The sequence below is a fragment of the Polyodon spathula genome, chromosome 5, assembly GCF_017654505.1.
Source record: "Polyodon spathula isolate WHYD16114869_AA chromosome 5, ASM1765450v1, whole genome shotgun sequence".
Lineage (NCBI taxonomy): Eukaryota > Metazoa > Chordata > Actinopteri > Acipenseriformes > Polyodontidae > Polyodon > Polyodon spathula.
Window position 1 is genome coordinate 65,361,059 of NC_054538.1, and position 18,028 is coordinate 65,379,086.

Sequence of the window (18,028 nt, forward strand, 5' to 3'; positions counted from 1 at the left end):
TCAAGTAGAGGGTCTGATCTGAAAGCCTGCAGAATGCAAGCCAGCCTCATCTTTAGAAGTCAGGCATTGTAACATATATCTCTGGAATTAGCACTAATTGCTATTGAATGTGTTTCAGAGATGGCAAAGCAACAGGTAGTGATGTGAGTGGGTGTATACAAATAAGACTTTTGATCTGTAGGCCTTATGGTGCTTAATTTTTTTATTGTCAGTTACTGCCATTAGATTATCAGTACGTTTAGCCTACATGGCCACAAATACTCAACTTGTATTGAATTCTAGTCAATTTAAACAGCATATTAAAAAGAAGGGGAAAAAATCATTTGAAGAACAAAGGATGAAAGATGATAAAACATGAAAAATGGTCTGTTAGTTTTTTTTTTTTTTGTTTTGTTTTTTTAATGTATTTATTGGATGGTGTTGTTGCTCATATACCGGAAATAATGAAATTAATTAATTTGATCATAAATTCGAAAATGATTCATTATAGTCAGCTTTCTAGTTTTAGCAGTAGAAGCCTGCTGTGACATTGTATAAATCATTGACATAAACTGATATGCTGCAGATCATTTAATAAAAATCAGCTTATTATTGTAACTGTGATGCATGGATAATAGATACCTTAGATAAAATAATGTATGAATTTATACTGTACGTTCCCTAAAAGTTCACTTAAAAACGCAATTTAACTTTAACTAAATCCATGAGAAACCAGAATTTGTTGCCGGTGCCAGCTAAGAACTTTCATACAGTGAATTATAAAAAAATTTAAAGATATGAAACTGCAGGCATTTAATGTGCACCCTCTTTAACTGAAACTTAAGATACATTTAAATAAGCTCAATTAAACGCTCTTGTGCTTGTGTTGCTAAGCAACTGGAATAATATAGCAGAAAAACTGAACAATCATGTAAAAACCTGTTAGACATTTCTTGAGAAACTTAGAAATAAAGCCTCCTCCTACTACATTTGTACCAATATTAGAGACATGCAACTTAATTGTAATCCCAAAGCCTTTTTTCGTTTGTTTGTTTTTCGGTTTTTGAAAAGCAATGTTAGTTAGCGCTGTAAAACTGAACATAATTTGGAGAAAATCAACTAATAATTTCAAAATGTTGAATTCATTAATAACAATATAATATTAAAAAATCCTGTTGATAATATTTATCTTAATTGTTTAAAACCTTCATATACCGATAAGTAAAAAATGAAAGTTTAAATTAAAGCTAATTGAATGGTTTGAGAGATGAGAGTACAGTGTGTTTTTAATCCACCCTGTTCTTCCACTGTCTTTCATGGATTCTTGTGGTCCAGCTGTATAACTGTGTCATTAGAATGATTTTTGTAATGCAGCACAAATGGCTTTTCTGACGCATTATTGAGCTATGAGACTGCCCACTCAATATCACTGAGTTACATAAAAATAAAAAATATGCATTGATAAGTTTACAATTTTAATTCAAAGCATTTACCTTTCATATATATATATATATATGACATTTTCTATGGAACAAAAAGATAAAAAAGGAAACGTGTTTGATATGCCTTGCATGCAGAAGATGTATATCGTTTCTATTTAAGCTGTACTTATACTGTTTGCAGTAGCTACTGGGCTTTTTAAAAAGTACTTGTGTTGGCAATATTTAAAAACATTGTCACTGCTTATTGTATGTTTTTTTACATACATTTCACAGTTTAAAGGGTTGTCTAAAGGGTGAGTGTAACAATAAATCTATAACGCAGTAGTGTCTAAACACTGACTCAAAGTAATTGAGTGTTTAGTTCATTGAGCTGTAGCTTTACAAACACTGGTGACTTTTTAAATAGAAATTACACACAGAGGGCATTAACAGCTGTGGTCCACATTTGACAGTACTTACCAGTTTACTTTTAAAAGTTGTAGATCACCTTACTGTTTCTGTGGCACCAGCACCACTGTGGACACCAGGAACAATTGAAAGCCAGCTAAATTTACTGATGGCAAGCACAACTTAGTGGGTCGGCACATTTTAATTACAATAGTTTTTATTCAGTTCCAGTTCAGACCAGTTCATTATCTGAAAAGGGTCCTAGTTAAGAAATATGTTATTTTAGAAATACAATTTAAACTACATGTGTTCATCTGATAATTTAATGATAAAAGGGTAAAGTTTTCCCAATAAGTTAATTTGGCTCGGAGAGATATCAACTTGACATCTGTGTAACAAACAGGTTTTACCAGCATTGACTGCTTTATTTAGTGCTACAATCAATCAATCAAACTGCTTTACAAAACAAGCAAAATATTAATTATAGCAATTAAAATACTAACAATTAAATATATAAAATGTCTGTTTATAAGGTTGGAAAAAACAGTAAGTTTTAATAGAGACTTAAATTCCTCCAGTGTCAGAGTTTCTGACAACTGGAGGCACAGAATTCCAGAGGGAGGGAACACAAGTAGAAAAACTCCAACCTCCCAGAGTGACACACCTAAATAAGGGAATGGTCAGCAACTTAAAACTTGAGGAGCCTAGTTGATGTCTAGGGATATAGGAATGCCCTATATGTAGGCCCTATTCCCCAAACAGCCTTGTACTGTCATACTGTCCCCCGTACTGGTTCAATTTGGGCTCTGGGAATCCAATTAAACTTGAACTGAGAAATAGATTCTGCCTAATGAAGAAAAGTAAACTTGGGTATAACAAACTCAAGGTGAATGCCGAGCGAGAGAAGAGCATGGTACTGTTGCCTTTAATACCCTGATAATGTTGTACAGTAGAGAGAGATCAAAGACATTTTGATTATGAGATTCTCCAAGGAATACTGAAGTTATGGTAAACAGCTAAATGAAAAACTAGGATACTAAAGATGAAGTGGCACAATATCTCATAATGACATGGCTGTCAGTGCTTCCTGCTGTTCCGTTGCACCAAGGGAAAAGCAAATCATTTTTAGCAGTTTAAGAAAAAGTACATTATTATTCAAATGAAAAATGACAGTATTTTGTAAACAATCAAGGTCAGCCTGAGGGGAATTTATGGAAATTTGGATTTTTTAAATTTATTTTTTATTTATTTTTTCCTTTCTTAATATAACAGCTGTTTCAGGAGTCCACTTGAAAACCTTATTAACCCTCTGTCATTTTCTTTTCTTTTTTCAGGTGATCTATGCTCTGAACACAAAGAATGACGAGCATGAAGCTGCCATCCAAATTCTGAAAGAGGCCCATGAGGAGGAGCTCCAGCAGATCCTGTCTGAGACCAGGGAGAAAATCTTGCAGTACAAGAGCAAGGTCTGTGATGAGGTGGACCTCAGGAGGCGCATCCAGTCCCTGGAGGAGTCCTTGGAGCTTCATGAACGCATGAAGCGTCAGACCATGGCTGAGTTTGATACCTACCGGCACCGGGTGGAGGACATGCAGTTGTGCACTGAAGCCCAGCACACTCAGCGTGTGGTAACCATGTCCCGGGAAGTGGAGGAGATGCGCCGCAGCTTCGAGGAGAAGTTGCGCTCCTTCACACAGGTGCAAGCACAATTTGAGACAGACAAGCACCTGGCCTTGGAGGAACTGAGGTCAGTCCACCGCCAGGAGATCCAGGAGCTGCTGAGGGGCCACCAGAGCCAGAACGCCAACTACAGCAAAGACCAGGAGAAGCTTGGGCAGCTGCACAAAACTGAGGTAGATTCCCTGACCGAGCACGTCGAAGAGCTCAGGATGGACAAGAAGAAGCTAGTGGAGGAATATGAGGCCAAGTTGACAAAAGCCCAGGCCTTCTATGAGCGTGAGCTGGAGGCCATGAAGAGGACCCAGCAGTTGACATCCGATAACCTGCTCGCCTGGAAGAAGACTGAGGCTGAGCTCAGAAAGGAGTTCCAGGCCCAGGAGGCGGCCCTGCAGAAGACACTTGGGAAGCTTCGCACCGAGCTAAAGGTGGTTCAGGAGGAGGCTCGTGAATCCAGGGAGAAATCTCAGAAACTTCAGTCCTCCCTGAAAACTGCAGAGAACAATATCAAGGTACAGTTTTAATTTGCTGAAGGCTCCTGAGCACTGTCTTATGCCTTGCTTTTGTTTCACACACAGGGAAAAGAGGCCAGAGGGCATGAGATAAGGATTACCTTTTTAATTTTCTATTAAAGATTTTCTCAGGAGCTCCCGAGTGGCGCATTCAGTAAAGGCACTCTGCACAGAGTGCAGAATGTGCCCTATAGCTTGGAGATCCCCAGTTCAAATCCAGGCTTTTCCGACCGTGGCTAGGAGTTCCCAAGGAGTGGCGCACAATTGGCCAAGTGCTGCCTGGGCACCAGCGACCCCTGTGGCTGGCAAGGTGCCTGCAGGCCTGCCTGTGTGCAATTCAGAACTACTCATCTTTGTCTCTCCCAAGTTGGTGCGGGGGTTGCAGCACTGAGCCAGGTTGAACAATCGGGCGTTCCAAATTGGGAGAAAATTGGGTAAAATATTTGGCGATTATGGCCAAAAACAAGAAAATAGATTTTTATTTTTATTGTTGTGTAATAAACTGCCTTTTTTCTGGTGAAATATAACTAGTGATGGATTTAATATGCTTATCTGTGGAATGTGTCATGAATTAAATATGAATTCAATTTGGATAAAATATGATTTCTTGGTTTACTTAATTGTTCTGTAATTTACCCTTCATACACTGTACTTTTGTAAGCAATCAGCCCACTGTACTGAACTTAGGAAATATATGACACTGCATAATTGAGTGTTTTAATATCTTTAAACCAACAAATGCTTGTCTACACATGGTAACTCACTTTCACTTTCTTCATAGATACAGTTCCTATCAAAACACACATTAAACATTTATAAAACACACTGTTAGACTTAAGTAGGACTCCATTTCCTACAGCATCATTACTTGTTACATGTATTAAAAAAATAAAAACCTGTAACGTCTCACTTTATCATTGATTCATTACTAGGATAACAACAGTTTTCCATTCATGTTTTAATCTCCTTTCAATTTCAGTATGTTTCTGTCAACTTTAGATACTGGTGCTTTTGTACATGCCTGTGCCCATGGTTGTTCTATATTTTCTCACTTTCAAAAGACAAACCAACAGATTGTATTCCCACTCTTGGATAATATTGATTGCCAGATGAAAAGATAAGATGCTGAGCAGCGCGTTTGATGGACATGCTGTGTCTTTTTCTAGAGTCTCCAAAAGCAGCTAGATGAAGCTACACAAGACACTGGGATCTTGATGATCAGACAGAAAGAGATGGAATGTGAACTGGAAGCCACTCGAGACAGAGTACAGCAACAGGCCACAGAGATTCTTCTGAAAGCCAGTATGGAATTGTTTTTATTTTTCATATTAATGTTTTTTTAATGTGGTTAAAATGGCAGGATTTTCTGTTCTTTTTCAAAGTAATGAATTATTTGTTTATTTAGGAGACGCCTTTATCCAAGGTGACTTACAGAGACTAGGGTGTGTGAACTATGCATCAGCTGCAGAGTCACTTACAACAACGTCTCACCCAAAAGACAGAGCACAGGGAGGTTAAGTGACTTGCTCAGGGTCACACAGTGAGTCAGTGAGCGACCCAGGATTTGAACCGGGGACCTCCTGGTTACAAGCTCTTTTCTTTAACCACTGGACCACACAGCCTGCAAAATATCCTGGAAACTAAATATCTTTACAAGCTTGTGACACCCTTAAAGTCCCTCTCCCAGCCTAAACTGTAAAATAAAGCAAGTTGTTAAAAAATCTTCCATTCATCTGCATACAGAATAAAACTCAGAATGTGATATACAATAATGAACCTCAATATAGTGCAGGGTTGGTTGTAACTCAGGTAGCAACAACCATAAAGAAAAGTAACTAGTCAAAGAAAATAGTAGAAAAAAGACCTGGCAATGAAAAATCATTCTTGCTTAATATTACTCACATACTATAGTCATGTTGTCACCACTTTATATTCATCAACAAAAAAGATAGACACAGAGACATATCAATAATTAAATTCCCTTACCAAATAGTTGAAATGTGCGCTTTTTTTTTTTTTTTTAAACAAGATCGGAATATCTTTTTCATATTTTATTATGCCTGATGATCCCCCTTCCTACACAAATGAAAACGTCTTCTGTTATCACAATAATGATTTTTTTATATAATAGGTGACAATGGGAATATAGGCTCTGGTACAGAGCTTCGTATGATTTTTCACCTTTAGGCTGACTTAATGGTAATGACAGCTTAAGTTCTTATTCACAGCACCACTTCTGGGATCCACTTCATTGTCTGCTATAGCTGTGTATAAATTAGCTATGTTTATTACACTGCCACCTCTATAGAGCAATGTCCCTCCTGGGCAGAGACTGGCATGTAGCCTCCCTGTACTGCACCTAGCTTGTGGATAAATGAAAGGTTTCAATATCCTGTGCTGTCATCAAAAATATGGCACACTCCACGATCTCCCTGAAAGGCTGTCTATTCAATAAGCATACTGTTGGATGCACAGCAGTGTGCCTGGAGACAAATACATGTAGAAAAGTGCACTGAGAATCAGGTGCAAAAAACCCCAAACAATGATCCCTACTGTATGCTTTTATTTATTTCTCCTGGATAGCAGCTCCTTCTGGGATAGTGAGACATACTTATCAAGGGACCACTCTTACATGATAAACATGATATCTGCCCTCCGCATAATTGTTCTACTAATAGTTTGTGTTTCAAATAGTTTACACCAATTATTATTTTACATAAGCTGTCCTGTTGAACAGTCCTACCAAGAGCTTGAGGTATTGATAGAAATACCTGAATACAGTAATTTCAGTCAAGCTCTCGCTATAATTTGATGACCTTATGAGGATACATTAAGGTCATGTACATGGAGTGCTTTCAGATACTATATGAAGTATTCAAAACGCTTTTTTAATAGCAGCTTGTATACCCTTCAGGTCATGTTGGAAGCCTTCAGGCTATGCAGATGACCCACGAAGCTGCAATAAGGGACCTGGAATCAGAGAAATCCAGGTTAAAAGATAAATTGACACGCTTGGAAGAGGAGAGAAGTCTGCTGCAGAGCAAGTCACAGAGTATGGACGAGAGTCAGAAGCAACAAATTCTGGCATTGGAGAAGGTAACTTCTGGAAACTGATTTAAGTATATTACAGTATTTTTTGGGGCTTACCATATTTTCTGAATGGACTAGTTACCTGGAGAGATAATTTGGTTTAGGGAACTTGTGGAGAAATTGTAGTGAATGTATTAGGAACATAATTGACCATATGCATACATATTATATAACATCTAATTGCTGTGGAAGAATTTAGAACACTGTATACAGATCTGCAGTGTTGAAAGAGTTAAAGAAATGTATTGTTCAAGCCATGAATATTGCATTACTACATTTCCCATCATCCTCCTGCTCACATGTGTAATTGAGATGTATTTTCCAGTGAGAAGGAGCATGACAGGAAATGTAGTTCTGAGAGGTCCATGTGGATACATGGGAAGCCATCTTGAGACAGGGAATGCAGTTTAAAAGGTTAAAAAAACAATACGCACACCTTAAGTAAACAGTTGTAGCAACACATGGGAACATGTGACACAATAAGTATGTACCCATTGCCACGTTATGATACTATACAGTACCTTACATATGCTGCGCACACTTTACATAAATACATACTTTTTACATTTATAGATATAACTTTACAGTATATACGTGGCTGAAAGTAAAACACATAGCCTACCTGCTACTGTTGTTTTCTGTTGGTATGAGTCAGACTTTCTTTGCAGAAACAATTAAAGACTTAAAATTCAGAATTTTAACTGCTGTCCACATCTTGCGTTTCGAACCACAGGAGTCCGTCAGTATTTCTGAAAGCTTCTTGCCCTTTTCCATGCGCAGTTAGTTTAAACTCTGTTTATATGCCCTCTTTTTTAATCAGGCAGTTAATTTTAGTAGGGTGCTTGTATATGTCGTGAAGTTTGTTTTCATTCTGTCTTTGGTGTCAGTATAACAGCTGTTTTTTTTTTCTGTCTCTTTGGATCATGCAATTCACAGTGACCTAGCGCCACACTTAATTGCATATTACTGGGGGGCATATCCCAGTGTACACTTTTGCAGGGTCTGTAAAAGCAAGGGACTACTGTATATGTTTTACTTTCCCACAATATATTTTTATGTACTAACATTACTTGTCCTTTTCTCTGGAACACTTACCTGATTAAAACCAGTAAACCAGAGGTGAAATGTTCCAGTGTTCCATGTTTTTAGCATTAAAGTAGTGCTATCCAAGGTTTAAAATGCATTTTTTAACTTATTGGAACTTGTTGTAAATATTTGGGTTCTTTGCTTGAAATACAATGCTATATGTGAAAAGTTGCTGCTGTTTCCTGCTGGTGCCTAATCACTTAATGTGTTGTAGTTCAAACTAGACCATGTGATCTACGACAGAGATTCCAGTATTTATCACATCACATTGCATTTCAAATGTTGTAATTGTATAACATGATGTCACAAAGACGGCTGGAGTGGGGGATGTCAGACTAGAAACAGGAACCAGGAAATAAACAAAGAGATTTTGGGGAAGCTGAGCACTACCTTGCACTCAGTGTTTAATAAATGAACAGACAGTGAATAAAAAGGTTGTAACAAAAACAGCACGCGGTACTTGAGGCCAAAATAAACAGACAAACAAAACTGACTAACACTTAAACAAACAGTGGACTAACAAACAAACATGATGAGTGAAAACAACGGTTATATATATATTTTACTTTGTTTAGTTTTCTCGTTTTTAATTCTCTCCTCTCCATACCCGTTCTCCACTCACCGATCACACAAAACAGAGTGAGTGAAAACATGCAGCTTTTATGCAGCTGTACCGAGACTCGATTGCTAATCAATCATTCAATTGGAGTCGCGGTACAACTGCATGTGAATTAATAAAGTGAAATTCCCCGTGCTCACATGTTATTACATTTTACTTGCACGTGAAGTGCTGTGCAATCCTCGTGCCTAAATACAAATATGCATTTTAAACACTCGTGTTACACAGACCCGTTTATATCCCATGTACCAATGACTATACACCAACATTCACACACAACATACGACACAAAATACACACAGGGACGGGGCACTTTGCCACACACGAATACTACAAATTTGCATGTGTAATTAAAGGTGTGTGTATTAAAATGAAAGATATACAGTATTAGCAATACAACTAGATTAAATTTTTTATTCTAGAGTCCACAGCACATTGTGTGTGTGTGTGTGTGTGTGTGTGTGTGTGTGTGTGTGTGTGCGTGCGTGCGAGCGAGCGAGGCGGCATGATCATTCATGGTCAGTGCAGTGTGCATAATATCTCTATTGAGCAATCTGACCAGCATATAAAGAAAGATATAATTTTGAAAAGAGAAATTGTCATGAAAATGTATAATTATTTTATATAACACAAGTACTTCATGTTTTTACTAAAAGAAAACTTACAATAGTGGCTTATTCCTTTTCAGCATTTTAAGAGCCTCTTTTTCATTCTAACAACTGCATGTTCTCATTAGAGTGTCTGGTACACCCCTAAAACAATACACAAGCATATGACAGTTCATCTATTTGATCAGTCCTGCTGTGCTATTATGGACGAGCAGTAATATTTAACTTATGATCTATATAGTGTGATTAAACTTTGAAATAAGAAATGTATGTACAGTTAACGATTCCCTGGTAGTGAAGTGGGCCTTGAGTAGACTTAAGTTTCTCCGATACTCAGTCACTAGTGCCTGTTGTCAATTGTTCCATATTCTGACTCATTAAATAACATTATTAGGTAGCATTGACAGATTTTAATAAAGTTTTTAGCATTTAATTTGACTTTATTTTTCAATATTAAAGTGGAAAGCTCTCATCCTTTTTTTTTAACTAGTGTGTGCTTCTACTATAGGCTTTAAAAGATGCAAAGCAAAGCTACGAGAAAGAGGTGGTGAACATCCGTGCCAAATATGAAGAGGAAGCTGCTCTCTTCAAAGAGACTCAGGCTAAGGCACTAGAAGAGTTATCTAAAAAACATCGAGCCACTCTAGAGACCACACAGAGCATGGGAGAGAAGGAAAGGAAGATGCTACAAACAGTAAGCATATATATATATATATATATATATAAAGTGTCTTCTTCCACACACTGCCTTAATACAAGAGGGAAGCTTGATGGGGTATGAGAAATTGTCTAGAGTAGTGTTAGATATGACAGAACTGCTTTTGAGCTGAAGGTACTTTAGCTTGTTGCTTGAGTTGCTTGCCTGGAAATAGGGCTGCTTGGGGGTGCCGTTTGGGTCAGTACTGAACAGTGTTATTTGGAGAGTTAATGATACATTACAGTTTTTTTTTTTTTTTTTTTTAAACGAACAATTATACATCCTTCCGCTTTGGAGAAAAATGATGCACTGATGCATAGAATTCTTGTAACAGACCATTTACATTGTTAAGTCAGTTACCATTTATTTTTGTTTCATTCAATCAATAAAACACCAGCTGCTGTTTGCTTGACGTTTTCTTCGATTTCATGAAGTTGTTGACGTTGTTAGATCGTCGTGTTTTTTTTTTTTTTTAGGGAGGTTTTTCTTCTTGCAATTCTGCCCACTTGTCTGCTGCCATGCCGCCGAAAAGATCAAATGTGACAAAAGGAATGTCACTCATTTTGAAAAACTTTAAAATATCTCTCACAACAATGTGCAGATTTATTGCAAGCTTACCATGTCATGTATTGATAAATTATTAATCGAACTGCGCCGTTCATTTTGCTATATGTCTGCACGGTTAAAAGTCCTCAACATCCAATCAGCATGCAGCATCCGTCCGAACATTCTGTTTCATAAACTGAATTTATATTTTGCTTTATTACTTGAATATGTTATTTACCACTGTTATTTGTATCGATTTTTGTGTTGAAATTAATCTAAATAATTATTATATTTTGTACTTAGAAGTGGCACATCAAATGTCCTTGGCTACTGTTCTTTTCTGTTTACATAGTCGAAAGAGAATTATATTTTTGTCACTAATGAAGTAATTTTTATTATATAACAATGGAGTAAGCCGCCTTATTGTTCTGTATTGATTGTCCTACAATCATGTAAGGTACTACAGTAAGCATTCTAAATCCCTCTCCAACAATAAAAAAATAAATAAATAAAACACTCAAATTGCAAAGAAATATAGCTTTTTTTGTCAGATTCTGTAGTTCCATAACACAAAAGAAATGTCACACAAATTATTGCGATATCATGAACTCAAACCTGAAAGTTTTGTGTTCGCCACTGAATTCATAGCATTAGCCATGTAAAGCCACGCTCAGCAACAACATGTTTATGGTTTATTTGTACGTTGTATTAATGGTGGGGGTTAGTTTCATCATTTTTGTATGTTTAACCTCTTAACAATTGTTTAATGTAGCAAATAGTACTATTTTCTGTTGTGTTTCTTTTTTGAGAACTGTCATTTGTCATGCTCATAATTGTATTTCCTCATCACTACCCATTCAGAAACTTTTTAACTGGGATACCATATTAAAACCCAAACAGTACCATTTCAATACCAGAGCATCAACAATAATGGACAAACAATGGATTTAAAACAAGTATTGCACAATAGTCCTAATTAAATAACGTAGCACAGTGGTACCAATAGGTGGTGCCATTCTATCAATGAATAATGCCACTGTAGCTGCCCATTTTGCTACCATTGCCTCCAAGTACAGAACCTTTGCATTGCTACCGGAGATCATTTGTTAAGGTAACAAAATCTCTTTCTCAAACCAGTATGCCTTCTCATAGATCTACACGGTACAAATGATTACTTGTATTATAAATAAAGAAAATATTGCACTTCTCATATTCCTATGATGAAATACTATCCAGGTTTGTTATTACCTCCAATATCAGTCTCTTTAACCTTCAGATCCATGCATGTTTGGCTCAAGAACAGAAGATTTTTTATAAGCCCTGCTAACTGTATTCAAACTCTGTTTCGTAATTTAATTCATACAGTCACACTCAGTACAGCCTGCTGATAACACTTTTTTTTTTTCTCAAATCAAAATTAGCTTTCTATTTCGGTATAATTTTGAAAAGGATTGATTGGTGACTCAAAGCAGATTTGAGTGCCAAGCCAGCTATAACGGGAAAGATCAATAATATACAGTTCCTAGGTCAATCAGTTTATTCCTAAGCCCATCCTTAAGTGTTGCTGCTTTTTCTGCAGTTCATAATGGTTGTAACAATCTTGAATTTCTGATCTGTTTCAAAAGAAAAAAGACCTTCATGGCGTGACTAAGGCAAAGCTTTTGTCAGCTATTAAGACCCTTCATATAAAAAGTTCACTTTTATAAAAAAAACAAAGTACCATATTTATTTTTTTGTGGAATTTTGACATGAAACATATTTATTTTTCACTCCTTACAGTGTTGTATATCAAATGTGTTGCCACTAAAACGTTTTAATGGGGATGTGACATTATTATTATTATTATTATTATTATTATTATTATTATTATTATTATTATTATTATTATTAATTATTATTATATTAGTAATAATTATAATATATATACAGTAGCATGGTTTACTATTTACATTGTTTAGATATGTTCAAACAGTAAACAAGAATGCCTTTGTTGCTGTACATTGCTTTCTGTCACCTCCAACATCCAAGGATCTCATTACCTCCAGCAGTCATTCAGAATTAGCATGGCTGAATATTATAAGTAACAGATGGCGTGCATCAAGAGAGTAATAAAAAAAAAAGCCCAGGGTTTTACAGGACTGTAAACAGTGTGACTTACAAACCATCTATTTCGCTTATATAATTGTGTTATTGTTTTATGATAATAACAATAATACAGCATTTGTGACGCGACACAATCTGTTAGATCTCTATCGATATATATATATATATATATATATATATATATATATATATATATATATATATATATACACACACACACACACACACATATACATACATTGTATATATATTAGGACTGTTCCGATTAATGAACTAAAGAGTTGATCGCAGATGCATTTAATTGACAATTTAAAAGTGCATTCTCGGTATAGAGAAAAAAATGCATGCTGCTATTTAGAGAAGTATTTGATGCATGCTCTCTCTCATTGGAAGTGGTAGGACACTGGTTTTAAGCTCATATAAAAAGATGTTAAAGTTGTGTAAAAATCATAATTGTTGTCATGTTTTGTATAAGGATTGCTGATAGTATGCTACAGATATAGGTATTTGGAACTGGAATGTTTATCTACGTTGATTTAAATGACTGCCAAACATGTGTCTACAAAGTTACTCGTGTGCATTGTAACAAGAGCTGGGGTAAAGTCCAGCGTGGCGCAACAATTATGCAAAATTATTAATAAATACAACTAAAATATACAATTATAAATGTTATTCTTGGACACCCAGACACTAGACACAGGATCCACTCATTAATATTGTGATTTTAGGAGCTGGAACAGCAGTTTGAGAAGGAGAGACTGTCTCTGGAAGAGCAGACAAATCGACTCCGACAGCAGTTGGAAAACCTGAGGGAAGAGCTGACAGCCAAGCTCAGCACAGCCAATCAGGAGGCAAGTATCTCATCTCTAACATCAATTTACTGCCAAGGGCAGCATACCAGAGTTCATCAATAGTGTTTTGTCATTCGACCTCTAATGAGGTTGTTTGTTCATGCAAGGTCTCACCTGTCTAAACCCAGTAACCACTTAACCACAAGGATTAAACAGGGTCCAATGTGAAACTGTTCAGTAGATTATACAGTACATGTACCTCTGTCTTTGTTTTATTCCTATATAAATACATAATTTTTAGATTAAGACCGAAGGTGCAACAGAAGAAGCTTGCCAATTAGTAATCTTTGTGCTCTTGGAAAACTCACAGATTCTCCAGAATTTGTGCTTTCCTGGGTGTCTCGTTTATTGAAGATGTTTAAATTCATCTCTTTCAGGTGATTAGTTTTAACAGTAGCATTGATAAACTTTTTACCGTTGTCTTCACGGCATAATCAATACTAAGTGCAGATGAGTCTCAGATCCCTCAAGCAAGTCTTTGAGAATAAGGAGGCCTCATCCTGTGTTTTTTTAAGAGGGCACCCTTTAGTGCAAAGTTACAGATGGGGGGAAAAGTAGAGTTTGGAAAGTACTATAAGGTTTGTTTACTTCTTAAAAATAATAAGTCAATCTTCTTCCGGTACTCTTCAATCAAAAGAGTATAATTCTGAAATAAAGCAAATCCAAAAGACAGTACAGAACGCAATCACATGCAGAAGCTACAGGTACAATCTTCAACATCAAAGCTGCAGGTCAAATTCTATAGGGCTCGGAAAGGTAGTAGGTTTCCAAGCAACTTACTCTGACTAGCGAAGCTACAGTTTACAAATGTTTTGTATATGACATATATATATATATATATATATATATATATATATATATATATATATATATATATATATATATGCACACACACACACCTGTACTCTGACATGGTGCTTGGAAATCCTACAACCCATGAATGAAGTAACAGGGGTATTTACTCCTAGTCCGTTATTCCCCCATGGATCTTTCGTCAATTGATTTTAAAGTGCCAGTCCTCAACACAACTAATGCATACACTGCAATTCATTCATGGAAAAAAAAGAGAAAGGACTGGATAATAATGAGCATCATTTCAAGTAGTGATCTATTTATGTGACTTTTAAAATGAATATGTACAATATTGGATCATTGCCCAGGTGTCTCGTCTACAAGAGCTAGTGATAAAGAGTGAGCAGGGGCTCGGCTCAGCTGAAGGACACATATCCAGCCTGAGGGATGCCCAGGAAAAGCTGCATAATGAGCTGGACTCAACCAGAGCGAGGCTAAGAGAAACCAGTAACTCCTTAACAGCTCTGCAGGTACATAAACCCTTTCCATTATCTTTTGGGTGGTGGGGTTAAGGTGATGACACTGATCACTTGATTAGTTTACTGATTAGCGTAACTGATCAAGGTATTAGTTTACTGCTTGACTGATTTGGCCCAGGGAAGGCCACTGAGATGAATAAATCATTCCTGTAGAGATCTTAGTAGAAGGGGTGCGTGTTACTTGTAGACAGTGGGTTAGATTCTCAATACTCTTAACTCCAAATTGCAATTTTCACCTCTTTTTTTTATTTTTTTATAAAAGAAAGGTAAAAAAAACACCAAATATCTCAGACATTAAATTAGGAACTGTAATAAGCATATTTGTATCAGTTATTTCCTTTTAGGTAAAAATTGTGCTGATGACATGTTAAAATAAACAGCTTTAAGAATCTTGCCCCATGTAGCAAGAAGCATATGCAATGTTAATGATATAATTTTGCATACAGTGTATTACTATTGTATTTATCATTATGATTGGAGTTACATTACAGTGTAATACATCTGTGACAATTTTTAGGTAATGTCAAACTGACTTCTAAGGGAATACTATAATAGGAGAGAAACTGAAGTAAATAATACAATGAAGATATAACCATTCTCCATCTTGATCATTAATTGTTTTTTTTAACAGCTGAAAAAAATAGATCTCCATATATATCTGAGTAGGTATAGAATTGCTTCCTGAATTGATCGCTGTGATGTTTATTGAAAAATATTCTATTAGAAAAGATTTGTTTTCTTTTTTTAAATGCATCTCCATCTTCCCTGTTACTTTTTACTTCATTTTATTTTTACATATCCCTTGGAATTAAAACACAATTGCTTGCATGAGCTTTATAAGCAGATAAGAGCAGATATACTTACAGTATATTGCCATATGTTGCTTCAAAGTGCCCATATGGCATTCTATCAAATATCAAAACTAAAATCATTGTTTTATTAACCTTTGGCTCTGCTTTTTCCCTAACAGATGTAATAATACCTATAATTTGTTAAGTCAATGTTTTTGTTTTAATTCACCCTTTTGTTTCGCGTAGTAATTCAGCTACTTGCAGCTTACATTTAGCATTGATCTGAAAGTAATGCCAGCCAGCCACCTAAGGAGTGTTAGAATGTGTACTTCCCTACTGTATGTGTCTGACATCTAAAAAGACAGCCATTGGACTTTAAACACTGCATCTCCATGACCCACTTGTACATGATTCCCAAAACCTGGTATATAAAACCTGCATATAATGCATTGGGTTTTGGAAATCGTGTTCATTTTTAAATGTTGTTGCTTTTAGCTTGTGTAACTCACACAAAACATTATTTACGGGTCCACAGGATGAGATGGATAAACAAAGGCAACAGCACGATGCAAGGCTAATTTCAATTAAAGAAGAAGAAAAGCTTAAAATGGACAAAGTAGCACTGGAGCTGGAGTTGAAATGGACAGAAGCTCTGAGGTATACAGTTCTACAGGACATACTGGGCCTTATTCACAACACCTTTAAGACTCATTTTAATGAATGTTTTGTTATGACTTTGTTTTTTTTAAAGGCCATTTTAATTTAATTTTTTAACTGAATGAGAGTGGGTTTATGAGCCTATTCTAATTTTTCAAAGTACCGTTTATCCTAAGAGAATTATAAACTCTCTTCAAAAACAGTTCCTTAAAACACTGCTTAAAACGGTTCTTAAAGTTTTATTAATAGGACCCGCTATTTGCTACAGGAGAAATTGGATTTGCTTGGCTATATTTCGTCAGAACTCTTCTGTGTAGATAGATGGTACTCTTCAAAGATTATGAAAATGATGAATTAAGCTCTGCCACTGTTTAGAGCATTAAAATGGCCCCCACTATCTACACAATGTATCATAGTGGTAGTAAGTATTTACCTGATCAACACCCTAGTCATTTCCCCACAACAAGCACAAGCACTATTAATGAAGGAATATAGGCAAGCAGGTATTTAAGCTGCATCCACATATATATGCTGCCAGAGGCGGTGTTCAGAACCGGCCCGTGGCTGCTTGCCGCGGAGGCTTTAATAGGTTCCACCTCCCGGCACAGAGACAAAAATCTCAGGCCAAGCCACAGGCCGTGCAGCAGCCCTAGGTGCTTTTCAGGGAGTATTGGCGTCAGTGAACCACGGACATCTGGGTGCTTACTACCATTTAGACTGGCTACTCACTGCAGGTCAATCACGGCCCCCTTCCCTTTCGTGGCGTGAATGTAACATCAGTCATGGACTGTGGTGGTGTCTCAGGAGGTAGCAGCTGTGCTGCAAAAACAGGCTATTCTCATGATAGCCCCCCTCCAGTTGGAGGAAGGGGTCTGCTCCAGGTACTTCCTAGTGCCCAAGCGGGATGGTGTCAACAGATAAATCCTCGACCTTAGACAGGTCAACCTGTATCTGAGTTGAAGGAGGTTCAAAATGTTGATGATGCAACAGCTGTTGCAGTCAATCAGGCCAGGCAACTGGCTCATCACAGTGGGCCTCAAAGACACCTATTTTCACATCCCCATAAAACCAGCGCACAGGAAATACCTGCGGTTCGCTTTTCAGGGAATAGCGTACGAGTTCTGTTTCTTGCCATTTGGCCTCTCCCTTGCTCCCAAATGCCTTCTCAAAGTGCATGGAAGCTGTCCTGGCTCCTTTGAGACTCAAAGGCATCAGAGTGCTCAAATATTGGACGACTGGCTCATTTGCGTCCAGTTTCCAGCACAGACAGAGGCCCACACGGAACTTGTCACAAGCCACCTTCAATGATTGGGCCTCGAAGAGCCAGCTCACGCCTTCTCAGACAGCCTGCTATCTACAGTGTGCTTGGACTCCTGGTCCATGCTGTCCACTGTGTCGGACAACAGAGTGCAGAGAATAGCCAATTGATTAGAGCTCTTTCAGCTCAACAGAGCACTCACAGTAGTTGCATTCCAGAGAACTTCTGGGCTTGATGGCAGCAGCTTCCCAGACACTTCCTTTGGGTCTCCTGTGCATGAGTCCTCTGCAGGCCTAATTCAACAGCAGGGTTTTTCAGCCCATTTTGAACTGTGGCTGCCTATTGACAGTGTCTCATCACTGGTGGTGGAAACAGCCTGCACATCTACGTCTCA

General features: G+C 37.1%; 1 protein-coding gene across 3 annotated transcripts in view; it reads left to right on the top strand.

The window, feature by feature from the left end:
• Positions 1–18,028, top strand: part of LOC121316170 (protein FAM184A-like) — a 70,554-nt gene that overhangs the window by 25,654 nt on the left and 26,872 nt on the right. For all 3 annotated transcript variants that reach the window (XM_041251032.1, XM_041251033.1, XM_041251034.1), the window contains exons 3-9: positions 3,143–3,997; positions 5,164–5,299; positions 6,912–7,093; positions 9,909–10,094; positions 13,475–13,597; positions 14,758–14,919; positions 16,255–16,376. In XM_041251032.1, coding sequence (XP_041106966.1) covers positions 3,143–3,997; positions 5,164–5,299; positions 6,912–7,093; positions 9,909–10,094; positions 13,475–13,597; positions 14,758–14,919; positions 16,255–16,376 — 1,766 coding nt within the window. The remainder of the gene's footprint in view (positions 1–3,142; positions 3,998–5,163; positions 5,300–6,911; positions 7,094–9,908; positions 10,095–13,474; positions 13,598–14,757; positions 14,920–16,254; positions 16,377–18,028) is intronic.